Below are 27,118 nucleotides of genomic sequence, written 5' to 3'. Positions count from 1 at the left end.
ATTTTGAATTTTGATAAGTTTAGGAGGTTATTAATAATTATAATGAATGGATAATTTGCATACTACTGTTCTTGTAAAAAATCACCTGAAGGGATGTGTTTAATTTTGTGAAATCGAACTTATATGTAAGTAATCGATTTTAGTTTAGTGCCCAAATTTATACAAGGTGTCCGGGTGTTGACTAACTTCGGAGGTGGTACTTCTAAATGGTGGTAGAAGCAAAAAAAATAAATAACGTTTTCTAAATTCCAATGTTTATTTTCCCCTACACACATATTTTTCCATGGAAAAAAATAAGGTAAATATAATTATAAATTATTATATAATTGTAAATATAAATATAATAATTACCAAAAATTATTTTCCCATACAAACAATTCAACTTTTTTTATCTAAAAAGTACCTTAAAACTTTGGAATTTCGCAAAAATTTATCAATCTTTTTTACTTCTACTATCATGTAGATTCACCCTCCGAAGACAGCGCACCTTACCAACGAACAACCTGTATAATCTTAACATGCAAAAATTTAAAGTAGTACACCAAAATAGCTGAAAATTTCTATATTTGTTTTCATTAGTGTCAGGAGTGTTTATGGTGTACGCGGTCGATGTAATGTAGTTTTTTAACAGTTACATTTTTGTATGCAGTAGTGAATGGTGGAAGAAGTTGGAGACGCCCGAGAAAGACAGTAGTAAGACAGGGTCCACTAGTATTAATATTAATATATTATGTCATTCGATAATTTTAATTTTTCGATTATGCCCATCACTACAGTAGCAGGGCAACTAACAAATTTTGCTATATCTATGGCGGCTGTAGCTGTCATTTTTACGTTTTGACGTTAGGGATTAGGAAACGCCAGTCAAATAATATATTTCGGCATAATTGTATATTTTTTCCTCTATGAGAAAAACGTTTCCACAATGTTTGGTGTACGTTTAAACTCGTTTAATGACTCTGCCATTAGCGAGCCCGAGCAAGATGCTAATTCGGCATTAACAGAATTAGATAAAGGTAAACACTAAACTAACCTCACATTTTCGCCGTATATCAAGATATACTTGGCGTTGTTGATATTCTAATGCTTCTGTTTTATTCCAGGTTTGAGGTCTGGAAAAGTAGGTGAGCAATGTGAAGCAATAGTGAGGTTTCCTCGCTTGTTCGAGAAGTACCCCTTTCCGATTTTGATAAACTCTTCGTTCTTAAAACTGGCCGATGTATTTCGTATGGGAAACAATTTCCTGCGACTGTGGGTGTTGAGAGTATGCGAACAAAGTGAAAAACACCTGGATAAGATATTGAATGTGGACGAGTTTGTTAGACGGGTGTTCAGCGTAACACATTCCAACGATCCTGTTGCTAGAGCCCTCACACTGAAAACCTTGGGAGCCGTGGCCGCCATTATTCCCGAGAAGCAGCACGTCCACCATGCCATCAGGAGAGGGCTGGATAGCCATGACAGTGTGGAAGTGGAAGCGGCCATTTATTCTGCATCACAGTTTGCAGCCCAATCCAAGTTAGTTAATTAAATTATTAGTGTTCATTTTAACCTCTTTGCCGTTATTCGATTCATACAATGAGTGAATAATCCACACATCCATTATAACATTGCATCTCATCATATACTCGCAAGAACCACAATCAGTTCGTTTTAGCTGAGAATTGGTTATAAAATTTGCATTTTTTGACAAGCTACTGTTCCTTATGGTAACCGACACCAAGAATACTTCCACATTTTCCAACAGTATCATCGACGTTTAATACCTGTCTACGAACAGTCTAGTTCCAACAAGTGAAGAGTCAGCCAACTTTGGCACAAAACATGTTCCAACATCTATTTGTTCTGATGAAGGATAATTGGGTCCCCATGACCATGTTTTATCTTGTAACGGGAAATTATCAGCAGCACCTTCAGTCCAGGGGGTTATAACTGCGATCGAAAATTTGAACCGAAATATTGTGACGTCATATGTTTGCTTAACTATATCCACCAATGAAAAACTCTGAAAATCTATGGAATAAACTTTCAAAGTTTTTCATTGGTGTACTGTATAATAAGTAGGCTCCGAATGAGAATTTTACTGTCTATATATTGGCATATCTATGGTTTTTTAGGACCAATTTGTTTCATACAAAAATCCCAAAGTTATCAATCTACAGAAGTTGATTTATGCTCCAGTCATAGTCTCCAGTACAATCTGACTCCACATCCATCGTATCCAGTTTCAAACAGTCTACTTGTTTGCATGTCATCGTCATCATCACTTCCCCAACCATGTCTGCATTCCAAATCTGATTCATTTGTATTCATGGGCAGTAACAGCACTTGTTCAATTTTACTGTCATTCATTTCTGAAAAGATGAAAAAGTTAACCTAAAGACCCGAGGTATCGCCTATGAAACTTCAAAGAAAAACATGAAAACCTTCAAGAAAATATTATGAGATGCATCATTTTATACCACAAAAATGAAGGAAACAAACTCTCTGAACAACAGTTATATTTAATATTATTTATGAAAAATCAATTAAATAAGTACTTACCTGCATTTTGAAAATGGAATACACTGACACCAAAAAATCGCGAAGATATTCGTCGGTAGATCAGATTCAAAGTAGTTTGCAGAAGTCAAATGTGCGCCTTACACAATTTTATCTTTAATCTGATACTCCGAGCCTCTGTTAGACAGCATAACCAGTCAACATGTTTTTAACAAAAACCTTAAGTATCAAATATGATACCGTAGGCCTGAGGAGGATAGGTGAAACGAAAAAAGTGAATTGAGAATAACCTTTATAATACGTCTGTATAATTAATATAGTTTCATATAAAGTGATATTAGTGCAGTTTAATAAAATAGTTTTGATAAAACTTCATCATCACAACCAGTCCACATGAGTAGTATACCTATGGTCCGCAATATCCACATCAGGGTTGCAAATTCGTGGAGAATTCCCCAAATTGTTAGGAATTTCTAAGTTTTTCAAGAATTGGGTTTTTTGCTGGGAGAACCATTTTGTGGGGAAAATGCGGAGATTCTGGGCATTTCTTAGTTATCCAACTACAGTCGACTCTCGATAATTCGAAACTCGAGGGACTCTTAAAATATTACGAATTATCGAGTGTTTGAAATATCAAATGGTTCGAAATTTGTGAGAGTAAATAAATAAAACTTCGAATTCTTAAGTGTTGATCAATTATTATTTATTAACTCCTATTCTATAACAATGACAAAAGTTTATAGGTACATTCGTGTACATACATGTAATCATAATGTACAGTAACTGAATGATAACACAAACCAATTCGTTAGAGTGTGTGTCTCAAACTAATCATAACAAAAACAATACACGTTTGAACTTGTCGCAAAATTGTATTTGTACTAACGTGTGTGTAACAATCTTCCGCCTCTTTCTCTCTGCAACTTTGAATTGTCGAATGTTGAACGCCGATGAGTTCGAATTAACGCGTCGTTTTGTTATATAGCAATGATTTTTTCGTTTGAATTACCAAGTGTACAAAAATGTATGGATTTAGTTCGAAATATAAAGAGATTTCGTAGGGAACTCGTGATATCTTTGAATTATAGAGAGGTTCGAATTATCGCAGGTTTGAATTAACGAGAGTCGACTGTATATTGAAAAATAATATTTACAATAATTGTGAGAACGTACTATATTTCATTTTCTTTCGTAGAAAATTTTCAAAAAAAGTCTATTTGTAAAGCCTGAACGAAAGAGAAAATCCGAAAATGACTAGATAATAAAAAATAAATGCTAATGCTTCAGTAGAATTTTGTTTAATTTTGTATGTAAACCAACTGACCAACATTGGTCAATTTGACCCCTGAACATTGACCACGTGGGTAAGTTTTTAGATTCTCACGGCCAAAAGCATTTTTGTTGTTTGTTTTTGGGGTGTTATGCCGTGTTGCGCTAACTCCTTCTTTAGCCGACGTTTCGGACAGCGTTGCAGTGTCCATCATCAGGGCAGATCCACATCTTCGGATCTACCGGATCTGCCCTGATGATGGACACTGCAACGCTGTCCGAAACGTCGGCTAAAGAAGGAGTTAGCGCGACACGGCATAACACCCCAAAAACAAACAACAAAAATTGACCACGTATTTCGTCCCTTCCGGTGCCGGGTCTCATCTCGCTAACAGGGTCAAGTGTTAGGGTTGACCATTGGTTGTTTTGTGTTACTGGAAATATGTACATAATAATATAAATGTGTGACTAACCGATTTTGTTAATGCCATCAATATGGTTATTGTTTATGACAGGTCAGAACTAATAGGTTTAAAATATACTAGTAATAATAATAATATTTTGTAAATTTGGATGATTTGTAAAGCGCTGTTTTTCTGAAAAATCACCTCAAGGACCCTGAATAGTGAAGCATTAAAATCTTTAGCGGCTGCAAAAATTGACTTTTACAACCTAAATCGCAGCACTGCGAAGGAAAAAAGATTTAGAGGTTGTCGGGGAGGATGACATTGTAAAAATAAAACATTAGAAAACAATTATTAATTTTTTTGGTTATCAGTAATTTTAGTTCAGTGTTTAGACTAAAAGCTAACAGTAAAAAATATGTACTATTATTTAAGTTAGATAGTCATTATTGATAAAAAAAAATTTAAATGGACCGGAGTTCCTTATTACATCAATTGACCAATATCATGGGACATTCATTGACCACACTTTCGGTACTTTGCTCTTCGCCGATTGCTGACTATTTTAGACCCCAACCAGTGCATCATGTTGGTACTGTAGGAGCACTAGGCAGTGAGATTTTTTGACATTTGAAAGGGAGCATCTCAACCTATTGATGAAGGACCAGAATATATGAATCAGTTACAAGATGGGTATTAAATATATTAGTAAAATATAAATCATGGCTGTACTTATTCCAGAGCGTTTGCCGTGTCCATGTGCAACAAGATCTCGGAGATGATCCGCGGGCAGGCCACCCCAGCCGGCATGAAGCTGCGCCTGCTGCCGGCGCTGCGGCACATGCACCACTCGGTGGCAGCGGCGGGCCCCGTCAGGGCTCTGCTCACCGACCTGCTGCCGCGACTGCCCGCCGCCCCGTTTGTGCGCCTCATGCTGCACACACTCACCGACCTGGCCGCTTCTACTCTGATCCATATTCCTGACCAGGTAATGCGGAATGTATGGCTTTACTGTGAACCCTGCAAGAGGAACATCTCCGAGGCTTGTTCACAAGTAACAAATTTGTCTTCTATCACAAATTCGTTGCCACTAATTTCAACTTTCGATGCAAGTAACTGGAACAAGATTTATTCTAAAATAATTTTGTCACAAATAATAAATTCCCAAAGTAATAAATAATTTATGAAGAAATAAGAATTAAACTCTAAATTAAATAATAATAATAAATTAATAAATTAATTCCTAAATCTAGCCCTATACTGATTTACGCGGCTGTCGCACATCGGAAACCCATCGGCGAGTATCACGGTACGCGGATGTTGCACTTATTGATCTGCGAAGTTTCACTAAAACGCATATGCACACTAATGTAATTGTGTATTTTTTTTAAATGATGTAATTGTAAAGCTGCACATCTTGATACAGGAATGCCCTAGTAAGATGTGCAGAGTATGTTTTTTAGGTTAAAAACTGTTTTTTGGATGAATAAAAAATAAATATCTAAGTGTGCTGTATTAAAGATAATCCAAAATAAAAATTTGTAAGAAACAGAGCCACATTAGAAACTACAATGAAAACAGAGAAATAATCAACTTGCAAACATTATGAAGAAAAAAACTAGAGACTAAATACAAATATTACATCATGTAAAAACTTTGACATAGACACCAATAATTCTTTTTTCAAAACTATCTTTCGTTATACTTTAGTGTATTTTTTTGTACGCTATTCTCTTGAATGGTAACCGGATTAAACAGAACATGATAAAAGAATAGGTTATGTTAGTTTTATTTTCACTGTTCTATTTTGTCACAGAACTGCGTGTAATGTATCCCCCATTTAAAAACAGAATTAAGTATATGTTCTAAAGCTCATTTAATCTGTCCAGGTGGAACTGCTACTGGACCAGTTAGGAGCGGCGCGGTCCTCCGTCCGGGGCGCCGCTGTTAGCGGGTTGCGCAGACTGGCCGGCGAGGGCCGGGCCAATCTGTGGCCGTCCACCGCCCCCTCCACGCTGGCCAGACGAGCCCTTACGCTGGTGCAGTCGGATCCTGACACACTGGCCAATTGCTTGGGAGTCATACAGGTTCGATATACACCGTGTCCCACGCTCATACTGTAAAAGTTTGGAAGGTAGTTAAACATGATAATCTAATAAAAAATCTTAAAAACTTTTATAAACAAGGCAAAATAATTAAATTTTTAAAAAAATTATCATAAATTAGTAATTTTAGCTGTTTTGTGACGCTGAATTGTTTTAACGCTTTTTCTGCTCCAACCAATAAGGAGGCTAGGAATAATATTTTACTGGTTTGAATCTGCGCAGTGTTGCTTTGAGTTGAATCTAGCCGCCGGCGCCGTAGCGAAAACGTCATCTAATGACAGTTGACCAAAACACCATACCGATAAAGCAACCGATGTGTCCGTATCGTATCGTACCGATAAAGCAGAGTTATAATTATCTCAATCTTATACGAGTGCCTGTGAATTCCTCCACCATACGAGCGCTACCAAACGAACCATATCATCGGATCAGAACATCATAACCAACTCTTCCGTAAGTCACATTTGCGAATACCTATCTTTTTGGTTCATTTAATTTACATGCGTTAATTTACACAGGCACATACCTGCCTAGATTATAACCCTTATAATCTAAACCATGTGTCGATAGTCTACGCGAATATCGCACAGTAGCTTTTCTATTGCGAATACATTTCAAACACCAGGTAACACATTTCAAATCTTAAATAAAAAGCTGACCGATTGCGAAGAAATAATAATAAAGGTGTGTATATACAAACTCTTTGCAAAACCATATGATTTGAAAGTTTCGCGGTATGAGCGTGGAACACAGTTTAAATATTAAATATACATATATTTATTTTTTTTAATCATCTTTTTTAGAGCTCCATCATGAAACGAATTGGCTTTAGCTGTGTTTCGTGAACCTGATCTGAATAGCCAGGTACTTTCCAACCTTCCTCTCCCCATCTCCTTCCTTTCCCCGCTCCTTTCAGCCTCGCAACAAACCCTGATTAAGAATGCCATCGCCCCACTGGCTCTGGACAGTCAGTAGCAGTTGTGACTCTTGAAAGCTATTTTCATAAAAAAATAATGATGTTTAGCAGTTTTAAACCTGCATCATAATTTATCAACAAATCTACAATGACAAAAACACGGTCCCCGTTTAACGCCGGTTATCAGCATGATTTCAGCTTTTAATCAAATCGCGATCAGTTGTCAAGCATAATTTTTATGCTTGATAGTTGTTCACAATTTGATCGAAAGTTGGAATAGGCCGAGAATCCGCGTTTAACGACCGTTATCAAATGAGTTTGAAAAACCTCAAACTAAGTCAATTGTTTATTATATTCTCTTCATCTGTCTCTCTACCATCTTTTCGGTTACTGTTTTGTTTTTGTTTTTGAATCTTTATTTAGATGGACGCAATTTTTTTCATACATCTAGTAGGAAAATATAAAAAATACAAAATAACAATTACATTTTAAGAGAAAAAGATAAATACACAAAATTATATTATATAAGATATCTAGGTGACTAAAATAATATTGGTGAGTATGTTCAACAATCAAAAATTATTTTTTACATATAAAGCACATGTCCTACGAAAAGTGCTAAGGTTTGTGGCTTCCTTTATGACATTTGGTAGGTTATTATAAAGTTTTTGCCCTTTATAAAACGCGCTGTTTTGTGTGCATGAAAGTTTAGTTTTGGGAAGCCTAAAATCTCTGCGTCTTCTCGTAGGATAATTGTGAACATCTTCATGGTACATAATATTTCTTTGCAGATAATTTGGGAGCATATTATTTTGAAACTTATACATCATTGTTAACGTATTATATATTATATGTTGTTTGGTTGTCATCATATTTAAATTTTGTAACATAATTTTAACTCTAGTAAAAATGTTGCATTTTAAAATCATCCTCATTCCCCTATTTTGTATTACCTGTAGTTTATTATTTTGGGCTTCGTTACATAAGAATAAAACACTAGAACAATAATTTAAATGCGGAGTAACAATAGAATTGTAAACAAGGCGCGTTGTCTTTGATAATTGTTGTCTTCGATAACTGTTGTCATCGATAATTGTGTTTTTCATAGTATTCGACAACCAAAATATATTGTTAACATCGAAAATATGTGTAATTTGATATTGTAGATCTTGATGAAGGAGCCTCTTGTGGTTCAGGGCAACATGCACCCTGACTCCGCCGTGAGGGAACTGTGTCGGCAAAGCCTCTACAGCAGGAATCTTCTCATCGCCTCGAAGGCAGCTCACATCCTGAGCATGATTGCCATCCATTGGTAAGTTTCTTATTCCTTATTCTGTCCCATTTCTTTGACTAGAGACTCTAAAGAAGGGTTGTTTCACAGAATTTGAACAATTCATCAAATTTCAAAGTTGATGTTCAAATTCTGTTATTATTTCATCACATTCAGTGTTAACGCAACTCTGTATCTCCCACTAATATATGTCCCTGCATTCTCTCACCCCATTCTCTTACCCAATTACCTGTCCACTTTCTGACTGTTTGGATTACCTATCTGAATGACCATTGCAACATTATCCTTAACTTGTCACTCTACTAAGACAGGTTGTGCAGTGTACACGTTAAGTGACCCTCAGAGTGTATTTAATATTGAGTCTGCAAAAAGAACCAGAATAGTTTACAGGTGCACTCACAAGATGTGTTTCAAAGGACCAGGGGTAAGTCGGTTCCCCATTCTAACTAAATGTTAACCAGCTTCCCAAATAGTTGTGTCAATTTGAAAGGTTAAGAAAAAATTGATTGATACATACATCATTGTCGGGAAAAACACACCATACGATGGCAACACTGATGCATTTTATCAATTGCATAGATAGAATTTCATAGCATAGACGTGTTGGAACTTATAAGTACTTTTAACAAAATTGATTTTATTGATTTTTGTTTTACCAATAGCTGTAAGCCATTACCCGTGATATCATGAATAACTATCAAAACTCCATTTAACCATGTTTAAATCTGTTAGCGTCCAACAAAAAGCGGAGTGTGTAAGTTGATTACAGTGCCAAATTTTACCCACAATATTTTTTGATGGGCTCAGTAGACCAGAGATATTTTAGTTGAGACAACTGTCAAATGTTAATTGTTATTATTATTTAATGATCAGTCAGCATTCTGCCGATTTGCGCATATCTGATTTCGCAATAAGTTTAATAGTAATTGAGTTGTTTTAATTTAAAATAAGTTAATCCTTTCTTCTCGCCAAATAAGAATTTTTATTTATTTATTTATTTATTTATCGTTTCTTTACATTGTATCTTTTTTTTTAAGTTATAATTTTTAACCTCACTAGGACAAGCCTGTGTCACAATTAATTTCCTGTGTGCTTGTCAATGTCGACTAATAACCAGTATATATTGTTGGTTATCAGTAGAGACCGGATTATATGCATTTGCATATTTGCATATGCAAATGCATATTTAGACCCTTTTCAGCGGTAGTTGCATATTTTAGCAAATAATTTGAGATCTTGCATATTTACGCTTGATATCGTTCAGATGCCTCACATAGCGACACTATAGACGTCAGATATCAAAGTGCAAGGCCAGCGAAGCTGAGCGAAGAACTGATAACTGATCTTACTTAAGGATAACATCATATGGATTTCAGCTGACAAAACCACCGACACTTGCGGCCGTTACATTGCAAATTTGATTGTTGGTGCATTAAAACTTGAACCTTCACCTTCCTATTTGGTGGCCTGCAGAGAACTTGAAAAGGCAAATCATTCTACGATCGCCAGATTTGTGAATGAGGGTATAAAAAAAATATTTCCTGAATCTTCTGCGGGTGAAAATGTGTATGTGTTGCTCTCAGATGCTGCCCCCTATATGATCAAAGCAGGCAAAGCCCTCCAAGTATTTTATCCCAATTTGATTCATGTGACGTGTTTTGCTCACGGAATTCACAGACTCGCCGAAGAAGTGAGATCCACGTTTGCGAATGTAAATAACATGATTTCATCAGCAAAGAAAGTTTTTCTTAAGGCGCCTGCTCGTATAAAGGCCTACAAAGAAAAACTGCCAAATATCCCTTTACCTCCTGAGCCAGTAATAACACGTTGGGGTACATGGATCGAAGCTGCGATGTTTTACCATGAACATTTTGAAGCCATCAAGGGTGTTATCAATGACTTCGATAGTGCAGAGGCTTTGGCAGTTTTCCAGTGCAAAGAATTGTTTGACGACGCCAGTATTAAAAAAAACCTAGCTATGATTACCACTCATTTCGCCTACATACCTGCAAGTATAAAAACGCTTGAAACTCATGGATTGGCGTTGAATGCATCTATTCAGGTTATGAAGGAAATTCGCTGTATGAATTCCTCGTTGCCAAAGCTATTCCCGAGTAAACTCAAAGAAAAATTTGAAAACATACTGAATAATAACCCAGGGTTTGAACCTTTGTGCCAAATTGATAACTTCATCAACGGGGCAGGTGAAATTTTGCCCGGAACAATAAGTTCAAAAATCGCACCCAAATTTAAATTCTGTCCAGCCACATCAGTAGACGTAGAACGTTCCTTTTCCGCTTACAAAAATATATTAAGCGATCGTAGACACAATTTGTCTACAGAACTTTTAGAACAGTACTTAGTCATACGTTTTTAAAGGTAAATTCTAAATTTTATTGTTAAATACATTTTATAATTGATATTTTCGAAAATATAATTGTTATCCTTGAGAACTAAAAGCTTACTAAAATAAAAAAAATATGTAAAAATACGACTTCCTGTATTATTTCATGTTGTATATTTTGACCCTTTTTATGGATTTTCGTGCATATTTTAGCTATTTTTATTGCATATTTTCATGCATATTTTGGGCTATTTTTGTTGCATATAATCCGGTCTCTAGTTATCAGTATGGACTTTTATCGCGTCGGTGGCGGCTTTCGTGTTCAGGCCCCAGATCAATTTACTTATTCGTAGTCAAAATTTATGGAAACAATCTGCCGAGATGATTCTTTTCAAATTATCAATATGAAATTAATTACAAGTTTTGTATCTTTGCGCACTGCGGGTAAAACTGTCTATGTATTTTTAGATTTATCGGCTTATTTGATGACTTATAGTCAAACTTAATTTTTCAGTTACCAGGAGTCACTTCCGGTTCATGATATTGAAGAGCTGATGATGAGCCTGGAGTCTCTCATCATCCTCTTTGGTCAGGAGTACGACCAAATGCCTGATGAGAACCTCCCCCAGCTAAAACTTACACTCAAGTGTGTGGTACGTCAAAAAAATTATTATTATTAAATTTATCCTTTTCAGCCCTGACATTTTTTTATTTTTAATTCTTGTACTTTCTATGCTCGCTTACCTTTGGCTTCTTATTAATTTAATTTAAAATATTAAAAAAATTATTACCCCCTCCTTTTAGAAAACATAACCACACAATCATGAACTCCAGGGCTGTTTTGTACGTAACTCTTTGTGTGCTTCGTCCTGAACTCACAATCAAATCAAGTCGATCTAATACTGTCCGTGTTATAGGTGGATTGGTGTTTCTTCATTTTGTTCACATTTCCGTATATATTGATGCTTTCTACTCCCGAGAACTGTGTTCCCTACGGTGACATTTTTTTATTTTTATTTATCTTTATAAATTATAATAAAGACCATACTGAAAGTACCCATAAGAACGCTTTCAATTGAAATTTTCAATAGTTTTCATGTACCAAATGTATAACAATATATGCTAAAAATATAATATTGAAACTATTCAAAAATACTGAATCCTCTACAATACCGCGTATTCATCAAACAAGGTCTGATCATAATGACATAGAAAATATTCCAGGTCTTAAAACCACATTCGGACAAAGAAATTATATTTATTTTGCGACGAAAGTCCTCAACATCCTTCCCCCTGATATAAAGCGAATAGAAAATTTGCATGAATACAAATCAAGAATAAAAATCTGGCTGAAAGAGATTTATGAAAAAAGTGTGAAAAAACATTAAAAAAAATATAGAAAACTTATAAATCAGAAATGAATATCTTTAGTCCGCCTCAGCACAGGTCACCCTAGTGAGGAGGACTAAGAAATACAATTTACTATACATATATTTAATATCATATTTTGTATGTATGTACAATATTTAAATAGTTGCAAAAATAAAAAAATAAAAATAATACAAATGATTTATTTTCCAATCTCACTGGGTAATTCCTGGGTCGAGACAGGAGCTATCCTGCTAAAGCCTGTGACAGACCACGCTATATTTGCGTGGCTTTGCCTATTTCAGCATATCGCTCGCCATACATTCCCATTGGTAGTGTATGACGAGTGATATGCTGAAATATACGTATAGGGTAATGTGTCGCCTCCTAATAGTCTTTTGATTTTGGCTAATAAACAAACCACTGCATATTTATGCACCCACTGCTTTTTGTATGAAACAACTTGGCATAAATGAACCACTCACTAGATCAATATCTTCGGGTTTTTAGTACTGAGCCCATGGGTCCTAATGTTTGCCATAGATAAAAGTCTGTAACTGAAAAATATACGTCACTACTACACATACTCACCATCGACTAGGATAGAAACTATAAAAAAGGCGTAACCATAGACAATATAATTCTCATTCGAAGCCAATCCCATTCACTAGCCTAAAATTTTGTTCTGAGATGAACAATCAACCTGTCGTAAAAGTAAACTAAAATGACTTAAAATCCTTTAAATAAAGGAAGAACATTTATAAGATTATCAAATATGAAATGTTTTTTTACGACAGTAACGAATTTTGATATTTCTCTGCTTTTAACAGAAAAATGAAAAACACAGAAGATTTTTGTATTTCGTAATAAATTCTAATCTATCAATCCGTATTGACCATTTGCGAAAAAGACTAGGGTACTCCTTAAAACTCGGAAACCGATGTCGAATCGATGTATTGTCCGTACATCCTTTCACATCGCACTTAACATTTGTTGACATTTTCATGTTTTGACAGCGGCCTATAAACATGCATGAAGTTCGCACTGGTTTGTGGAAAATATACGTCACAGATACACAACTATGTTAATTCCAGCCATAGAGATTTACCGTGTCTTTTTTTCTGACCCACTTTTTTCTCGGAGTTATACCCCCCTGCAACTTGGTCTATTATTTAACCATAGATATGCCAATATTTAGTATGCATGTAAAAGGTCTGTGTGACACCATCGACGAGGATAGAGAAAACTCAGAAAAAAAGGCACGACCATAGACAATATAATTCTCATTCGGAGCCTAGCCCATTCATTAGCCTAAAATATTATTTATTTATCTATATAAATAAAAATGTAAATGTTTGTTTGCTTAAATCTTAAATCTCCAAAAGTTCTTCACCGATTATTAATTTTGACACAACGTTGCATTCAAATACACATGTTTTTTTATAAACCTATATTATATAGATGTCACCTGTAACATGTTAAAACATGTTTTTTTTTTAAAACAGCTCCGTTGGACAAAGATGCTTCTTTTTAAATAGCACCATTTGTTAGATATAAAAGCAACTCGCACTATTGTTTCTCTATCTGCACAGACAGACTAAGCCACAGCAACGCGTATATGATTGTTCTTTTCTACGACAGTATCGAATTTTGTCAATTCTCTGTTTGAAACAGAAAAACTCAATAAGGTAAAATGATGGAATTAACCCCTGATATAATCAAAATCCAGTACGGCATGACAATACACACAATCTTGGCAGGAACACAGATACGGTCTGAAAAAGAAAATACATTCATTTCTGCGGTGAATTTAAATTAAGGCTATTACAAATTAGGAACAAACAATTAGAGATTTGCACCTGTTTTAGGTTTCAAACACGGGTCCTATTTTGTGTTCGAGATGTCAACAAGATTAAACTTTGGCAACGCCCAATTTCTTAACGAACCGCTCGGCCTTATGCTTCCGATTGAGAAATGAGAGTCACAAACTGACGGACATCTCTCTAATATTTCCTCAAGATTGACAAAACAGGCCTACAAACTATCATGTTTAGATTTGCTTTTTCCTTGGTTTTATATGTCTAATGGTGAATGTTATATTATTGCTTTACTATTCTATATTTATAATCTTCACAATATTTTTTTATATAAACTATGTAAAATGGCTGACCGATCGCCCTCGATTTAGCAGGCCACTACAACCTGTCAAACGAAGTATATTTGTTAACAATACTGCCAATAATTATTTCGTTAGCTTTCTAACTCAAAGGCCTCATACACTATGTGTCGTATTGTTTCATGTTACTGCTGCCACTACCTAGCATTTACATATAAACTTTACATTTCTTATTAACTAATTTAAGTCTGTATAACTTAGGAGTAGGAATATTCTTATTTTTGTACTATTTACTTGCTGTTATAATATGTCAAATGGATATTGCTATATGTATTTTTACTATTACTTTTGTGAACTTGCAATCTTCAAAATATTATTTTTTTATGAACTATGTATGTAAAAGCCCAATGGGCGTATAAATAAATAAATAAAAAATAATTAAATATTGGATAAACAATATGTTCAAATCTGCCAAATCTCCAGGACAACAGCGTAGTTCAAGTCCAAAATATCAAACAACTATAGATATACCACTCAGCTGTCAACAGTTTTTCCATAGACATTCAGAGTTTTTCATTGGATAGCTTTCAGACCACAGAGAATACTGTGTATTTTTTCGGTTCCAATTTTCGATTTCCTCCTGGTAAGCAAAAGAAGGTACGCAGACGCACGTCTCTTGCCATGTACAAAATGGGCGTGATTTAATAATGGTTTGATAGCATTCGTTGGTGACTTGCCACACCGCACCTATCTCCAGTCTTCACTCACATTTCAGACGATGCTTGGTAACGATCTTTTGATTTTTGGTCGAATTTTGGTCTATTTGGTTCTTTTTGAGTAGTTGCCCGATTCGTTATTAATAATTCTGTTATCACTTCAATCCACTCTTCAAATAATGCTCTGCTTCTTCCAGGTTCAGATTTGCGAGTGTAGCTCGGAGCAGTGCGGCCGCCTGGTTCACCTGTTGGGCACCGAGCTGGAGGCCAGCGGGGGCCACAGAGGGGCCGCCCTAGGTACTGCACTGGGAGCTATCGGCTCCAGGAGACCACAACACGTTCGGGCCGTGCTGCCCAATGTCATGAGAACGCTGAATAATATACGGGAAAAGATTGCGCAGTGAGTCATTTTTGTGACACAGAAGTTTTATTTTTTATTTTATTTTATTAGGAACATTAACAGGTTTATAACATAACATGCATAGAGAGAGAGAAAAAATAAGTAAAAGAATTAGGTTACAACCCAATAACCAATGTTCACATCACGCAATAAAGATAAAGAAGGTTAAAAAGCAAAAAACAAACAAAGAAAACAAAGAAAGGTTAAAAACAAAGAAATGTTAAAAACAAGGAAATAATAAGAGAAATGTATATATATATATATACACATATAAACACATACATACATATATATACATACACATGCATATACACTTATAAATACATACGTACACACATACATATACATAGTTGCATACATACATACGCATACATACATGCATACATACATACATACACACACGTACATTTGATATTAAATACAAATAATATGTAAGAGTGATAATGAATAAATGATGAATGTAATGTATTAAATTTAGAAAAGGGTTAATTATTACAATACTCTGTTAACAATTTTTTTTAAATCTCCTAAGGTACACGACAGGATATCAGCATCAAAATAAGTTTTATTATAATGATTGCAAGTTCTTAGTAAGAAAGAATTTTGCCTGAGACTCGTTGAAGGAATTTCGATATGAAACAATGATTTGTCTCTAGTTTTCTTACTTGGGACTCTAATATTGATTGATGACAAAAGGTCTGGACAGTCAATATGACCACTCAACACTTTGTGTAAGTAAATCATGTCCGCAGTTGATGCTATACCTCATTCATATATCATTTGAGAGTTCACTTATTTTTGCATTATGGAAAATTAAATTTGTTCATGATAGTTTGATTGGGTTATCAGGATTAATACCCGATAGTGACTTGACAAACGTAAATACTTCTCAAGACGAGCTTAAAGAAATAAACTTAAACTGAAATACCGACCCTAAGCTGGTAGTTAAACTATTAGTTTATTAATGGTCTTTCTAATAAACGTATTTTAAATTTTACACAACTGATAAACAACAATTAATGTAGGGTAAATGGTTGTTTATTAATTGTGTAAAATTTAAAACACGTTTTTATTAGTAAGGGGGTGAATGTTTAATTTGCATCAGTAACATTGAATATTTCCAGGAGTACTGAGGAATCGAGCGTTGATGTGGACATCATAGTGATCCTCTGCACCGTGGTCTTCCAATCTGTGGCCGGCTACACGTGGCCAGATGAGGTATTAGCTGCGGTGACCTGTTCCATCGCCGACACCAACCTGTGGGTGCAGTTCAGGGTCGCCAGGGCTGCCATGAGGTCAACTATCATTAACTATAATTATGGTGTCTTTGTACCTATACTTGATGTTAATCGATTCTCGATTTAATTTTTTTTAACCCTTGAAATGCCAGCGAATTTGCTAATAGCTCACCACACTTACCTCAATTTTATCCTATTTTGACCCTTAAAAAATGCTCCTAGCATACTAAAATATATTTCATTCTCTTTGCAAGAAAATAATGTATCTTAATATTATTCTAGCTTGTCGTTTCGTCACTTGCAAACATTGATTTTTTTTTGTGAAAAAGCACCCTGCAAATTCAGTGTCAAATGTAAAAAAATTTCATTTTTGAAAGTCATAGATAATATAATAAAACTCAAGAATATTTTTGTATTTCTTCATTATATATATATTTTTTATAACATTGGAGTGACAGAGAACATTTCTCTGGATATAAGTAGCTAGTATAAACATATTTACTGGTAAGATGGTGCAATTTACATGATGGTTATACGAAAATAGTAACAGCTGGCGCATGGGCTGTTCAGCATTTTTGCTAGCATAGTTAAGTTAATATGAAAAAAAAATTATGATTTTGACCTTCATCTACCTTAGCTCTTCTCTCTTTTGTACTCCCTATCTTCCCGTGGTGCTTCCAATAAATTCCACAAGTAATATTGTGTGATATTTAGATATGGACAACACGCAATCGCAGCCGACATCCTGGGCCAAGTGGGGGGGCGAGCCGCCAGCGAACTCGCCCACCACTGGTTGGGAGCCCTGCAGCTGGTGGCACGAGCGGAGGCCACCCTGCACAACTCCCCGCCGCGCCTGCTGCAGAGGAACGTACGCCAGGCCAACACCCTGTACCACCAGGCCATGGCTGCTCTCAAGGTATCCATCGTATTTAAATCAGTCCATTATAATCACGTGGCAGCGGCAAGCTTGGGATAAGGGAAGGTGAAAAACGGTTCCATAAAAAATTAGAACAATGAAGAAAAGTTAAGAAAAAACTAACAATAAACCCAACCTAACTTAATCTTTACCTATCCCTTTATCGTGTTCTGTTTTATCCAATTACCGTGCTGAATATCCAAGTCACTTAAAATTTAAATTGAACATAGCTATTCATGAACCATCCAATCCACAATTTGCAAAATTTTACTTTCATCAATAATGTTATTTTGATTTGGTGAAGACACCCAACCCAAAAGCTTAGTGTTTCCTGAAGTTATTTGTATAATACAGATCATTTTAAATTAATGAAATTTTATCATTTATTATTTTGCTGAAACCTGCGAAAAGCCAAAATGTAACCTTATTTGAAAAACAATCCAGATTGTGAATATGACACAATGTAAAAAATGCTTCTTTATTGTAATATTAAAAAAAAATCTAACTTCTACCATTTAAGAGTGATAAAATATTTTTTTTATATCTGCAGACATTCAAAAGTGACTATCTCAACTTGACAATTTTTGCGTTGATTGGTTTATGCCTCAAATACTATTATTATCAAACTAAAATTATATGTTATAATTTCCATAAGTATGTAGATAATATTATATACATGCTTTTAGATTTTATAATAAAATCATTCTATTTTCCTCCATTAATCCTCCATTTTGTAAATTCCAGGCTGGCTGGTCCGGCGGCCAGTGCTCCCCCTTCCAGTGGGAGTATGTGCGCCTGCGCGGAGAGCTCCTGGGGGCCTTGGGGAGAGTGCTGGCCGTGTGTCGAGCTTACTGCGCGCAGCCTCCGCCCGCCATAGCTCTGTCTCAGGCACAGGTACATTCCCTAAAAGTATTTAATTTTTAATTCATACAAACTGTTATCAGATACAACTTTTTCTTTAACTTATTTTCAAGGTTAGACCCATCAATGTTATATATAATTGAAGAAGATAATACTAATAAATCGAAACGAAACATGAAAAAGAACAAGTCACGTAAAGATAAAAAGATAAACAGTTTTAAATGCACTTTTTTATACTTGCGCTTTGACTATAAAAGTCCGGATTCTAATGCATAGCTTTTCCGGTCTATCGTTTCAATTCGTAATTTTTTCTGTTTGTGCTTTAATCAGACGAGTCGTGATGAATTTCTCCGCTGCGGCCACATCACGCAGCAGTTGAGACGCGCCGGAACTGAGCTGCGAACCCTGGCTGAAGGATACTGCCGACTCTACCAGCAGAGCTTCGATGCAGACCCCAATACATTGGAGCACCTACAGATGTGAGTCTATTAGCACATCGCCCTTGAGGTGATTTTTCACGAAAACGACACTATATTAATTAGCCAAATATTATTATTAGAAGTTTTTTGATGCATTGGCAAACAAAGTATAGGGGCCACCTAAATTGCAGGAATAGTTGAAGGGGGCTGATACTTCCGTAGGATTTGTTTAGTCCTTTTGGACAATTCGGTGTACCGGATGAGGCTATTTATGAATGCGTTTCCATCACTAATTCTGGTGGAGAATTCTGCAAAACTTATAATATTTCTTTAATCACTCGAGTGATAGCTACCCAATTTTGGGTAGTTGATTTTTTTATATATCCCAAACATGTGAGACGATGAAACAATGATGCGGTTAAGAGAGGAACTTCCGAACCTCTATGTAATTGGGAAAATCTCCTTTGCTCGAATGGTTAAGAGAGGAAATTCCGAATCTCTATGTAATTGGGAAACCATCATCAATCTGGGACTTTCAGGGCTAACAGGGTGGTTTTATTTTGAAAAAAAAATTATTTAGCACAAGAAAAAAAAGAATGTGCTTACAATACTGCCGTCATAAGCAAAAAGGTGCTTGGAATTTGCAAAAGTGATATACAAGATCTTTCACCAATTATTTTAAAAAGTATGTTAATCAGAATGTGACCTTTGCAAATTCCTAGCTGCCTTTTTACTTATGACTTCAGAAAAAAATCTAATGTTTTTTTTGTCAGTTTACAGCAGATGTGTTCTCTGATGGCCCAGTCTCTGGAGAGAGTTTCCACTTCCACCCTTCAAGACCAGGGCGTTCCTGACTTCATTTATTCTCAAGGTGACAACATTCAATTGGTTCAGCTAATTGTATTCCAATGTAATACTAAAAATGGACACCAGCCCAAAATTTCATTTTTAACTATATACACATTATTAAAATGCTAATATCTTCCTTCAATCCACATGCTAGCTACAAACATTTTCATAATTAAAATACATGTTCTGTGTATGGTTTTCCTCTTTGACATGAGGGGGTTTAGTCTGTAACTTTTGCTTTTGCCTAAAGCTGCATTTTCCATGCAAACGCGATTTCAATTCATTTGAAATTCGCTTTGACTTCTCCCCCACATAAAATGCAGCGTTAGGCTAACCTAACAGATACAGACTCAACCCCAGGCTATATTCGATTTGCTAGCTAGTTCGAATTCTTTAAAAATACATATTTAAAAAAAAAACAAAGAACAGTACCTTTCATATTGATCATTAAATTCCTTTTCAGACCTGTCAAACTGCTGCCTAGAATCACAGCTTCTGATCTCCACGTGTCAAAAGGTCAATGAGATATCCGCCAAGATGGTGGAGTCGCAAGATATGAAGGCCATCATCACACACAAGGTGCGTTAAATAAAATTTTATTGTCTGCTTTCAAGCAAAATTCACTAACCCCCAATACATAATTTTGAGATATCTTTAACGACTGTACAGTTTAGGATTGTTGTAAACAGAAGTGGCGCCCTCTGTTATTTTCAAAAAGAACCGTTGAAGTTTTCAAATAACAAACGGCGTCAGAGGATTTTTATCTGCCAGTTCAAATATGAATGTTGGAGATAAACTCTTATTTTATGTTAGTTGATTAATAAGTTCAACAAATCAGGTAAGAAATCCACCCTACATGGCTTGATTTTGATATTTCTAATCTATGTTTTACATTTTTCAAATTCCTGTATGAAGAATTTATTTACCTACACATTTGTGCCCGTCGACCGCACACATGTATGTGACGGCCACAGAGGTCTTGACTTTCAAAATCACATTTGTGTGCATTAGCTACGGTTAAAAGATTAAAAACATACAAATCTGCAAAATGAAGGTTTCTGAGGTTTGTAGCTTTTTCATGAACAATGGACAATGTTTTTAGAATCATTCCACCAAGTGATGAAAATTTTAAAATTAGAACATAAAAACATGGCACGCTCCAGGGTTGCCATATTGACAAGTTTTAAATCCTACGCAAACTCTTAACAAATAAATATGTTAATTTAAATACATGTATTTTTTATTTATTAAGTGACCACATCTTCTACAATAAAATCTATATAATGTGTTGATTTTCACAGCAAGTGGAGGGCATCTGGCGGCAGTCAGGGTTGCTGTGCCGGGCTCCCCTGCCCCTGCCCCGCTTCCTGTTCCAGGCGCTCCAGAACACCGTGGTGCGCCTCGCCGTCAGCCCGCAACCCCGGGCGCCCCAGGATCATCACTCGGTGCCCCACGGACACCACCTCACTGTCAAGGCAAGGTTTTTGCAGTACAAACACGGTTGTTACAGTCACACTTCTTATCGCCCTGGCGAAAAACCACCGTTCAGAATTGAAACTTTGCTTGAAATGGTTTTAGCCGTGTTTGGTGACCAGATCTAGATAGCCAAGTACTTTGGAACCTTACTCTTCCACATCTCCTTCTCCTCCACACTACCTTCAGCCTCATGACTCACCTCAATTTAGGATACCATAGTCCCGCTGGCTCTGGACAGTTTGGACTTCTGTGCGGTATTCATAAAAAACTACAAGGATTTGAAAGAAAACTAATGTCACCAATTTAGATAAGACCATTCCACTCCCAGACCCCAGACACCAATGAAACTGATTGCACCTTTTCAAAATAAATCGCTATTTGAACAAGTAGTAAGGTAAAGTTGATTTTACTTCGGGCACACAGAAACCCCCAAAACACATTTCTATTGGTTTATCTCTTTAGTGGTTTTTGGTGTACGCTAATATTTATACACTTTTGATAGAACTTTGTCTTTTATTTGAGTGACTACTTTATATATGCTCATGAAAGTACCTAAACTGAGGAATTATACAACATAATTTCCACCCAACAAGACGTCCGTCCATAAGAGCATGAACTTTTCAAAATTAGAACTGTTGGATGTCTTAACTTCTCAAGCGCTCAGAGGTAAAAAGATATATAAAAAGAGGAAGAAAATTATCAAATTAAAAGCAAGCGATTGAGTAGGTACTTAACATATTTTATTTTTATTTTAAATGTTTGTAGCTTATGGCATACTTTTGTAAGCCATTTTGAAAAGTAAAACTATGCATTGTATTGTATGACTAAACCCTTTTTTTCATTGTGAAATCTCAACAGGTGGAGGGAGTGATTCAAAGTGGCTCCAAGGCTGGACTATTCCGTTCCGCCTCCGCAGTTCAGCTCACCCTCACGGCGCATGTCCAGCGCTCTCCAGATGCCAAGGTAACGTGAACATTCAGCAAGAGCTGTTGAGGAATTCTTATTATCAACGGGTGGAGAGAGTGATTCAGAGTGGCTCCAAGGCTGGTCTATTCAAATGCAAAAACTAAACTAATCCAATTTTATGTTTCCAGGGAGAACCGCCAGCACCATTCCTCACCCTGACGGAGCGCGTGAAGCCCGCCCACGACTTCTTCTCCTGCAAGCTGCTGGTGGGGCTGGCGGGGGCCTGCTCGGGGCCTGGGGGCGCCCTGGGACCCACCTCGGTTCTGCTGGCCATCGAGGCGGCCTTGCTGGACCAGCAGGGCGCGCTGTGGAAGACCGGGCCACGTCACACTCTCAATATTAAGGTTCAAAAATCTTATCAAACCAAATTTATGTGTTTACAAAATTATGTGTTTTTGGTATGGATAATAGAAACAAAAGAGATGGGCCATTAACCATTATTAGTATGAACATGCTTGCACAAATGTGTTGTTAATATTGTTCACCCACCCTACTGCAAATTGCACAGCGGTGCCTGTTTTTGTTTGTACCTGCACACCAAATGCATAACTTTAATTGGCTTGGCAGCTTTGATATTCCATGCGTTTTAGTCATAGTTCGGTGACACACGTTTCCATGCTATATCTCCCTTTGTTTATACTATCTATAGTTTTTGGGTTGAAAAAATTAGATCTCCTAGAAATATTATAGGTACTTAGATGCTTTAATTAAATACTTCGAGTTGAAGAAAGTCTATTGTTCCTGTAAAAATACTTTGAAGTGTAAAATCTTACAACGCTTTCAGATTTGCTTTTTATTAAAACAATCAGGATTCAAACTTGGGACTGTTAACTACAGAGCAATCACGTCAACTTTCACAGCAGCCATATTTCTTCAATACATGTTGTGAGTAGGTAGATAAACCATCGTAAAAATACTAATAAATGTATTATTTATTTACAGGTCTTGGAAGATCCTACTGCCAAGAACGCCCAATCCCAGGCCGCAAGAAGATTTTAGGGTAAAAAATAATATAATCATAGATTGTATGGTATTTCTTTAACGGCTTCAAATGTTTACTTTTCTACAGTCTACACTTCTTGAATTTATCAAAACGGATTACTGATAAAGATGGAAATCTTATCAACTGTTTAATTGTTTTATCTGCTTTAATACTCATAATCCACTTGATATGATTTCAATTGCAGCACATCTTATCAGTTTACTCCATGATGAAAGTTTACGAGGTAGTTTGTTTACTGATAGATATGAAATGGACTTAATTATATTAAATGAAGCGAATACTGAGGACTGTTTGAGTATCTTATCTAATAAGTAAATAATTATATTATTACTGATAGCACCTTAATCATCGCTTTTTTTATTTCTATAATGTACATATTTAGTTGACAAAACTTAAGTCTAAGTGAGTCTTTTTTCAAAATGGCTCTAAATATAACACGCTAAAATGTGGTCGGAAAAGTTATTTGTTTACGCCGTGAGTGTTTTGTGTGTGGGGCTTGTTTACGGACAAGATTTTGCCGTGAAAGTGGATCTTTGTGATAAGGACGCCTTATATGCTTGTCGCTGCGATGAAGAAGCTAAATTGGGAACTGACAGTTTTGTTATAGACGTCGAGTGTTCGTTCAGAAACTTAACAGAGTTAACCAATGACATGCTCCTGCCCCAGTTCACAGATAGTCTTGACTTATCTATGAATCAACTGACTGAGATCACACGCAAGGAAATTCTAATCAGCTCCACGATGACAGTTTTATTGCTCAGCCGAAATAAGATACAAAAAATTGCACCAGAATCTTTTGTGGATCTCCCAAACTTGCTAGAATTAGATTTGAGTGAGAACGAAATAACTTCTATTGAAGCACAAATGTTTCACGGAATTTACAAATTGAGATATCTTCACTTGTCAACCAACAAATTACAAACTCTTGCAGAACACGCTTTTCAGAATTTACCCAAATTATATATGCTCGGTTTGGATCACAACAATTTAGGAGAATTCCTGGAGAAACAAGACGACATGTTTTCCACTGGAGGACTTGCTATCAACCCTAACATCGCACACTTGCATTTGGGCTATAATAACTTTACAAACATACCTTTCAAACATTTCCGTTCTGCTTACAACTTGCGGATGTTCAGTTTGGCTGGGAACCGTATTACCGTACTCCCACAAATCCCCTTCACTCTCGAAGCGTTGGATATTTCCGATACGTCTATATCATCACTCAGTCCAAAAGACTTTGTTGATCTTCCGGCAATGAAAGAGCTGTTCCTTAATGACCTGGCCAACTTGACAGAAATAGCAAATCACACGTTCCACCCGTTGAAGAGCTTGATCAAGATTGAGTTGCAGAATTGTAAGAACTTGAGACTATTCAGTCCGTTTGCATTTGGGGTCAATGCTGCAGATTTTAACGACGAATATGAGTTCCCCGTGATGGATATAAACCTGATGGGTTCCGGACTCCGGACTCTAGACGAGCGATTGTTTCCGCTGTTTTCTCATCTCACCAGTCTAGATATTCGATCCAACCCTTGGAACTGTGACTGCAAACTAAAGTGGCTCTTGCAGCTCCAAGTGAAAGAAAGCGATAAGGAATATATCAGGTTAATGAAATTTGTAAAATTTATCATTGATTTTAGTGAAACCTGATAATCTAAAGATGGTTTGATTTGTATGTAATTTGTTTGAATGAATTTTTAGTATTTTGAAACATTGTGATTTTGTGATTCAGTATTTCGATAATTAATTAATTTAAAAGACTTATTTGTAAATAGTTATCTCGATTTTTGCAATGCAGATTGCTAATAGCATAGAGAGATTTGTGAGATTTGGTCACAAAAGCATCAAACTTAATAATTTGGATCAGCACTCAAAAAATGGCACTTTGTAAATTTCTAATACAAGCAAATTAATGATTTATAGGGATAGTTAGAAAAATGTTTAGTAAAATAAATCTTTAGTATAATCTTTTAAATTCTATGAAATACATATTAAAGTCTGTAATAAGTATATTAGTGTGATAGTTATGCTTGACAGCTGATCACAATTTTTCGAGAATCGGCATTTAACCGTCAGGTGGCGGGAAGCATCTAAAGTCATTTTATAATGCTTGCTTCTCACACTGAAGCTTTTCTAGGTTCGGGTCCTCGCTGTATTGCGTACAAGCACTATACAGAACCAAAATTCATTTGTAAAAATTCACCGTTTATATCTCTAACGACATTTTTAGAAACATGTTCAATAAATTTATTTGCTTATCTTGGGTAAGGATTTAAAGCGCCTGACACAGAATTTCCCCTTCAGCCCGTTTCAAATTTTCCGCATCGGTACAAATGGTCAAAGCGCGAGTGCAACAGACGATCAGTGCGATATCAGTAAAACTGTCCGCCACTTTTTTTTTTAGGTTGATTTTGCAACAGTTTTTTTAGCAATTGTAAATTTAGGAGTTCCATTAGACAATCTCATTTCGCTGGAATAAAAATAAATATTTTATTAAAATGTTAAAACGCATTAGAGCTGTTAACCTTAAAAGATTTAGAGATTTGCCTCCAGTGGATACTATGCTGCATCTTGTTTTGTTTTTTTAGAGAATTTGTGTGTTAGAACACAATGTGATTTATTTTAAATTTAATGTTTTAACTAATGTAGTGCCCAGAAATCTAAATTTCAAATTGATTAGTACATATTTTTATAAATATAATTGTTCAAAGGGAAAAAATGTCATCTTTATTCTCCAAGTTAAAAAAGAAAAATATTTGATAGCATACTGTGTAAATAAGTTCATAAAGAAATTGTTATTTAAAAAAAAACGCCCATGATGTATCAATAATAATAAATTCTATACATGTAGGAGGCGCATAGATCAAATAATGTGATATAAAAATTTAAATACAAAAAGACTAAGGACGGGTTGTTTCAGAGAATCTGAACAATTCATCAAATTTCAACGTTCATTTTCAAGTTCTGTGAAAGACTTATTCAAGTTCTGTTTTTATATCATTGTAGGCTTGTTGCTTGACAAAACTGAAATAAAAACAGAACTTGAAAAAATCTTTCACAGAACTTGAAAATGAACGTTGAAATTTGATGAATTGTTCAGATTCTCCGAAACAACCCGTCCTAAGTACTATTCGGTATGTTCCGGCTGACATTGATAGATTGAATTCAGTAATGTTTTATTTGCTTGGTGACATTTCATTTTGTTTTTATAAACATCGCTCCAAAACAATTATTTTTGAGTTATTTATGATTAGTTAAGATATGTTGCATTATTTGAGAAAGGTTTACATAAAGAACGATTATGTGAAAAATGTTTAGTTACAATTTTAAAAAGTACTATTGCTCGGCGGTAGATGAAAAAATGTACCACGTGGAAGCGAAATCGTTCATACATTTAAACACAGCTTAAAAGTTAAAGGACGACTGTTAAAATTTCAAATAAATGTCTGTAATAGGGTGCAGTTTAAATATGTACTAAGATATTTTTTAACATTTTACCTAAAATTCCAGTATGTTGCAATTTCTCAAAATTTTAAAAAGGATAAGAAAGTTTTATGTACTGTTTATATTTCTAGCTGCAACCGCCCCCCTGATCTCCAGGGCCGCCAGCTCTGGTCCCTGCCCGCCTCCGCCATGGACTGCAAGACCTGGAGCATCACCATCGGCGGTGTGACCCGCGTGGGGCTGGTCCTTCTCTGCATAGTGCTGGCCGCCCTGGCGCTGTGGCTCGTCATGCTCTGGCCGCCGCAGACCCAGACGCTGCCCCCCCGGACCGTGGGGCCTGACTCGCCCTATTCGAGGATCACCATACAGCCCAATCAGCCTGACGATTTATGAACAATATTATTAAGGTGCTACCCATAAATAATAGAAACAAGGAGATGGTATTTTATGAAATGAGGATATCTTATATAATAATAGACATGACTGCGCTGCCTTTTTCGTACAAAACTAAA

The 27,118-nt window shown here is 35.9% G+C and overlaps 2 protein-coding genes across 2 annotated transcripts; both read left to right on the top strand.

The window, feature by feature from the left end:
* The first annotated feature begins 853 nt into the window (after nt 1-853).
* Nucleotides 854-26,875, top strand: defl (Integrator complex subunit 7). The gene is made up of 18 exons (XM_089637032.1): nt 854-1,016; nt 1,104-1,518; nt 4,917-5,163; nt 6,065-6,262; nt 8,363-8,508; nt 11,346-11,484; nt 15,229-15,431; nt 16,556-16,726; nt 17,384-17,585; nt 18,330-18,479; nt 18,777-18,925; nt 19,639-19,736; nt 20,178-20,293; nt 21,016-21,189; nt 22,049-22,153; nt 22,285-22,500; nt 23,099-23,156; nt 26,738-26,875. Exons 1-17 carry the CDS (start codon nt 926-928, stop codon nt 23,153-23,155), a joined length of 2,877 nt encoding a protein of 958 aa, XP_089493158.1. The 5' UTR covers nt 854-925; the 3' UTR covers nt 23,156; nt 26,738-26,875.
* On the top strand, nt 23,604-26,999 carry LOC149419796 (uncharacterized). Its single transcript, XM_089637542.1, has 2 exons — nt 23,604-24,766; nt 26,738-26,999. The coding sequence occupies exons 1-2, from the start codon at nt 23,604-23,606 to the stop codon at nt 26,997-26,999; spliced, it is 1,425 nt and encodes a 474-aa protein (XP_089493668.1).
* The last annotated feature ends 119 nt before the right edge of the window (nt 27,000-27,118 follow it).

Source organism: Hesperophylax consimilis, chromosome 11 (assembly GCF_061612785.1).
Source record: "Hesperophylax consimilis isolate HC1 chromosome 11, BYU_Hcon_1.0, whole genome shotgun sequence".
In the NCBI taxonomy this organism is placed as follows: Eukaryota; Metazoa; Arthropoda; class Insecta; order Trichoptera; family Limnephilidae; genus Hesperophylax; species Hesperophylax consimilis.
This window is presented reverse-complemented; position numbering and strand designations above follow the sequence as displayed.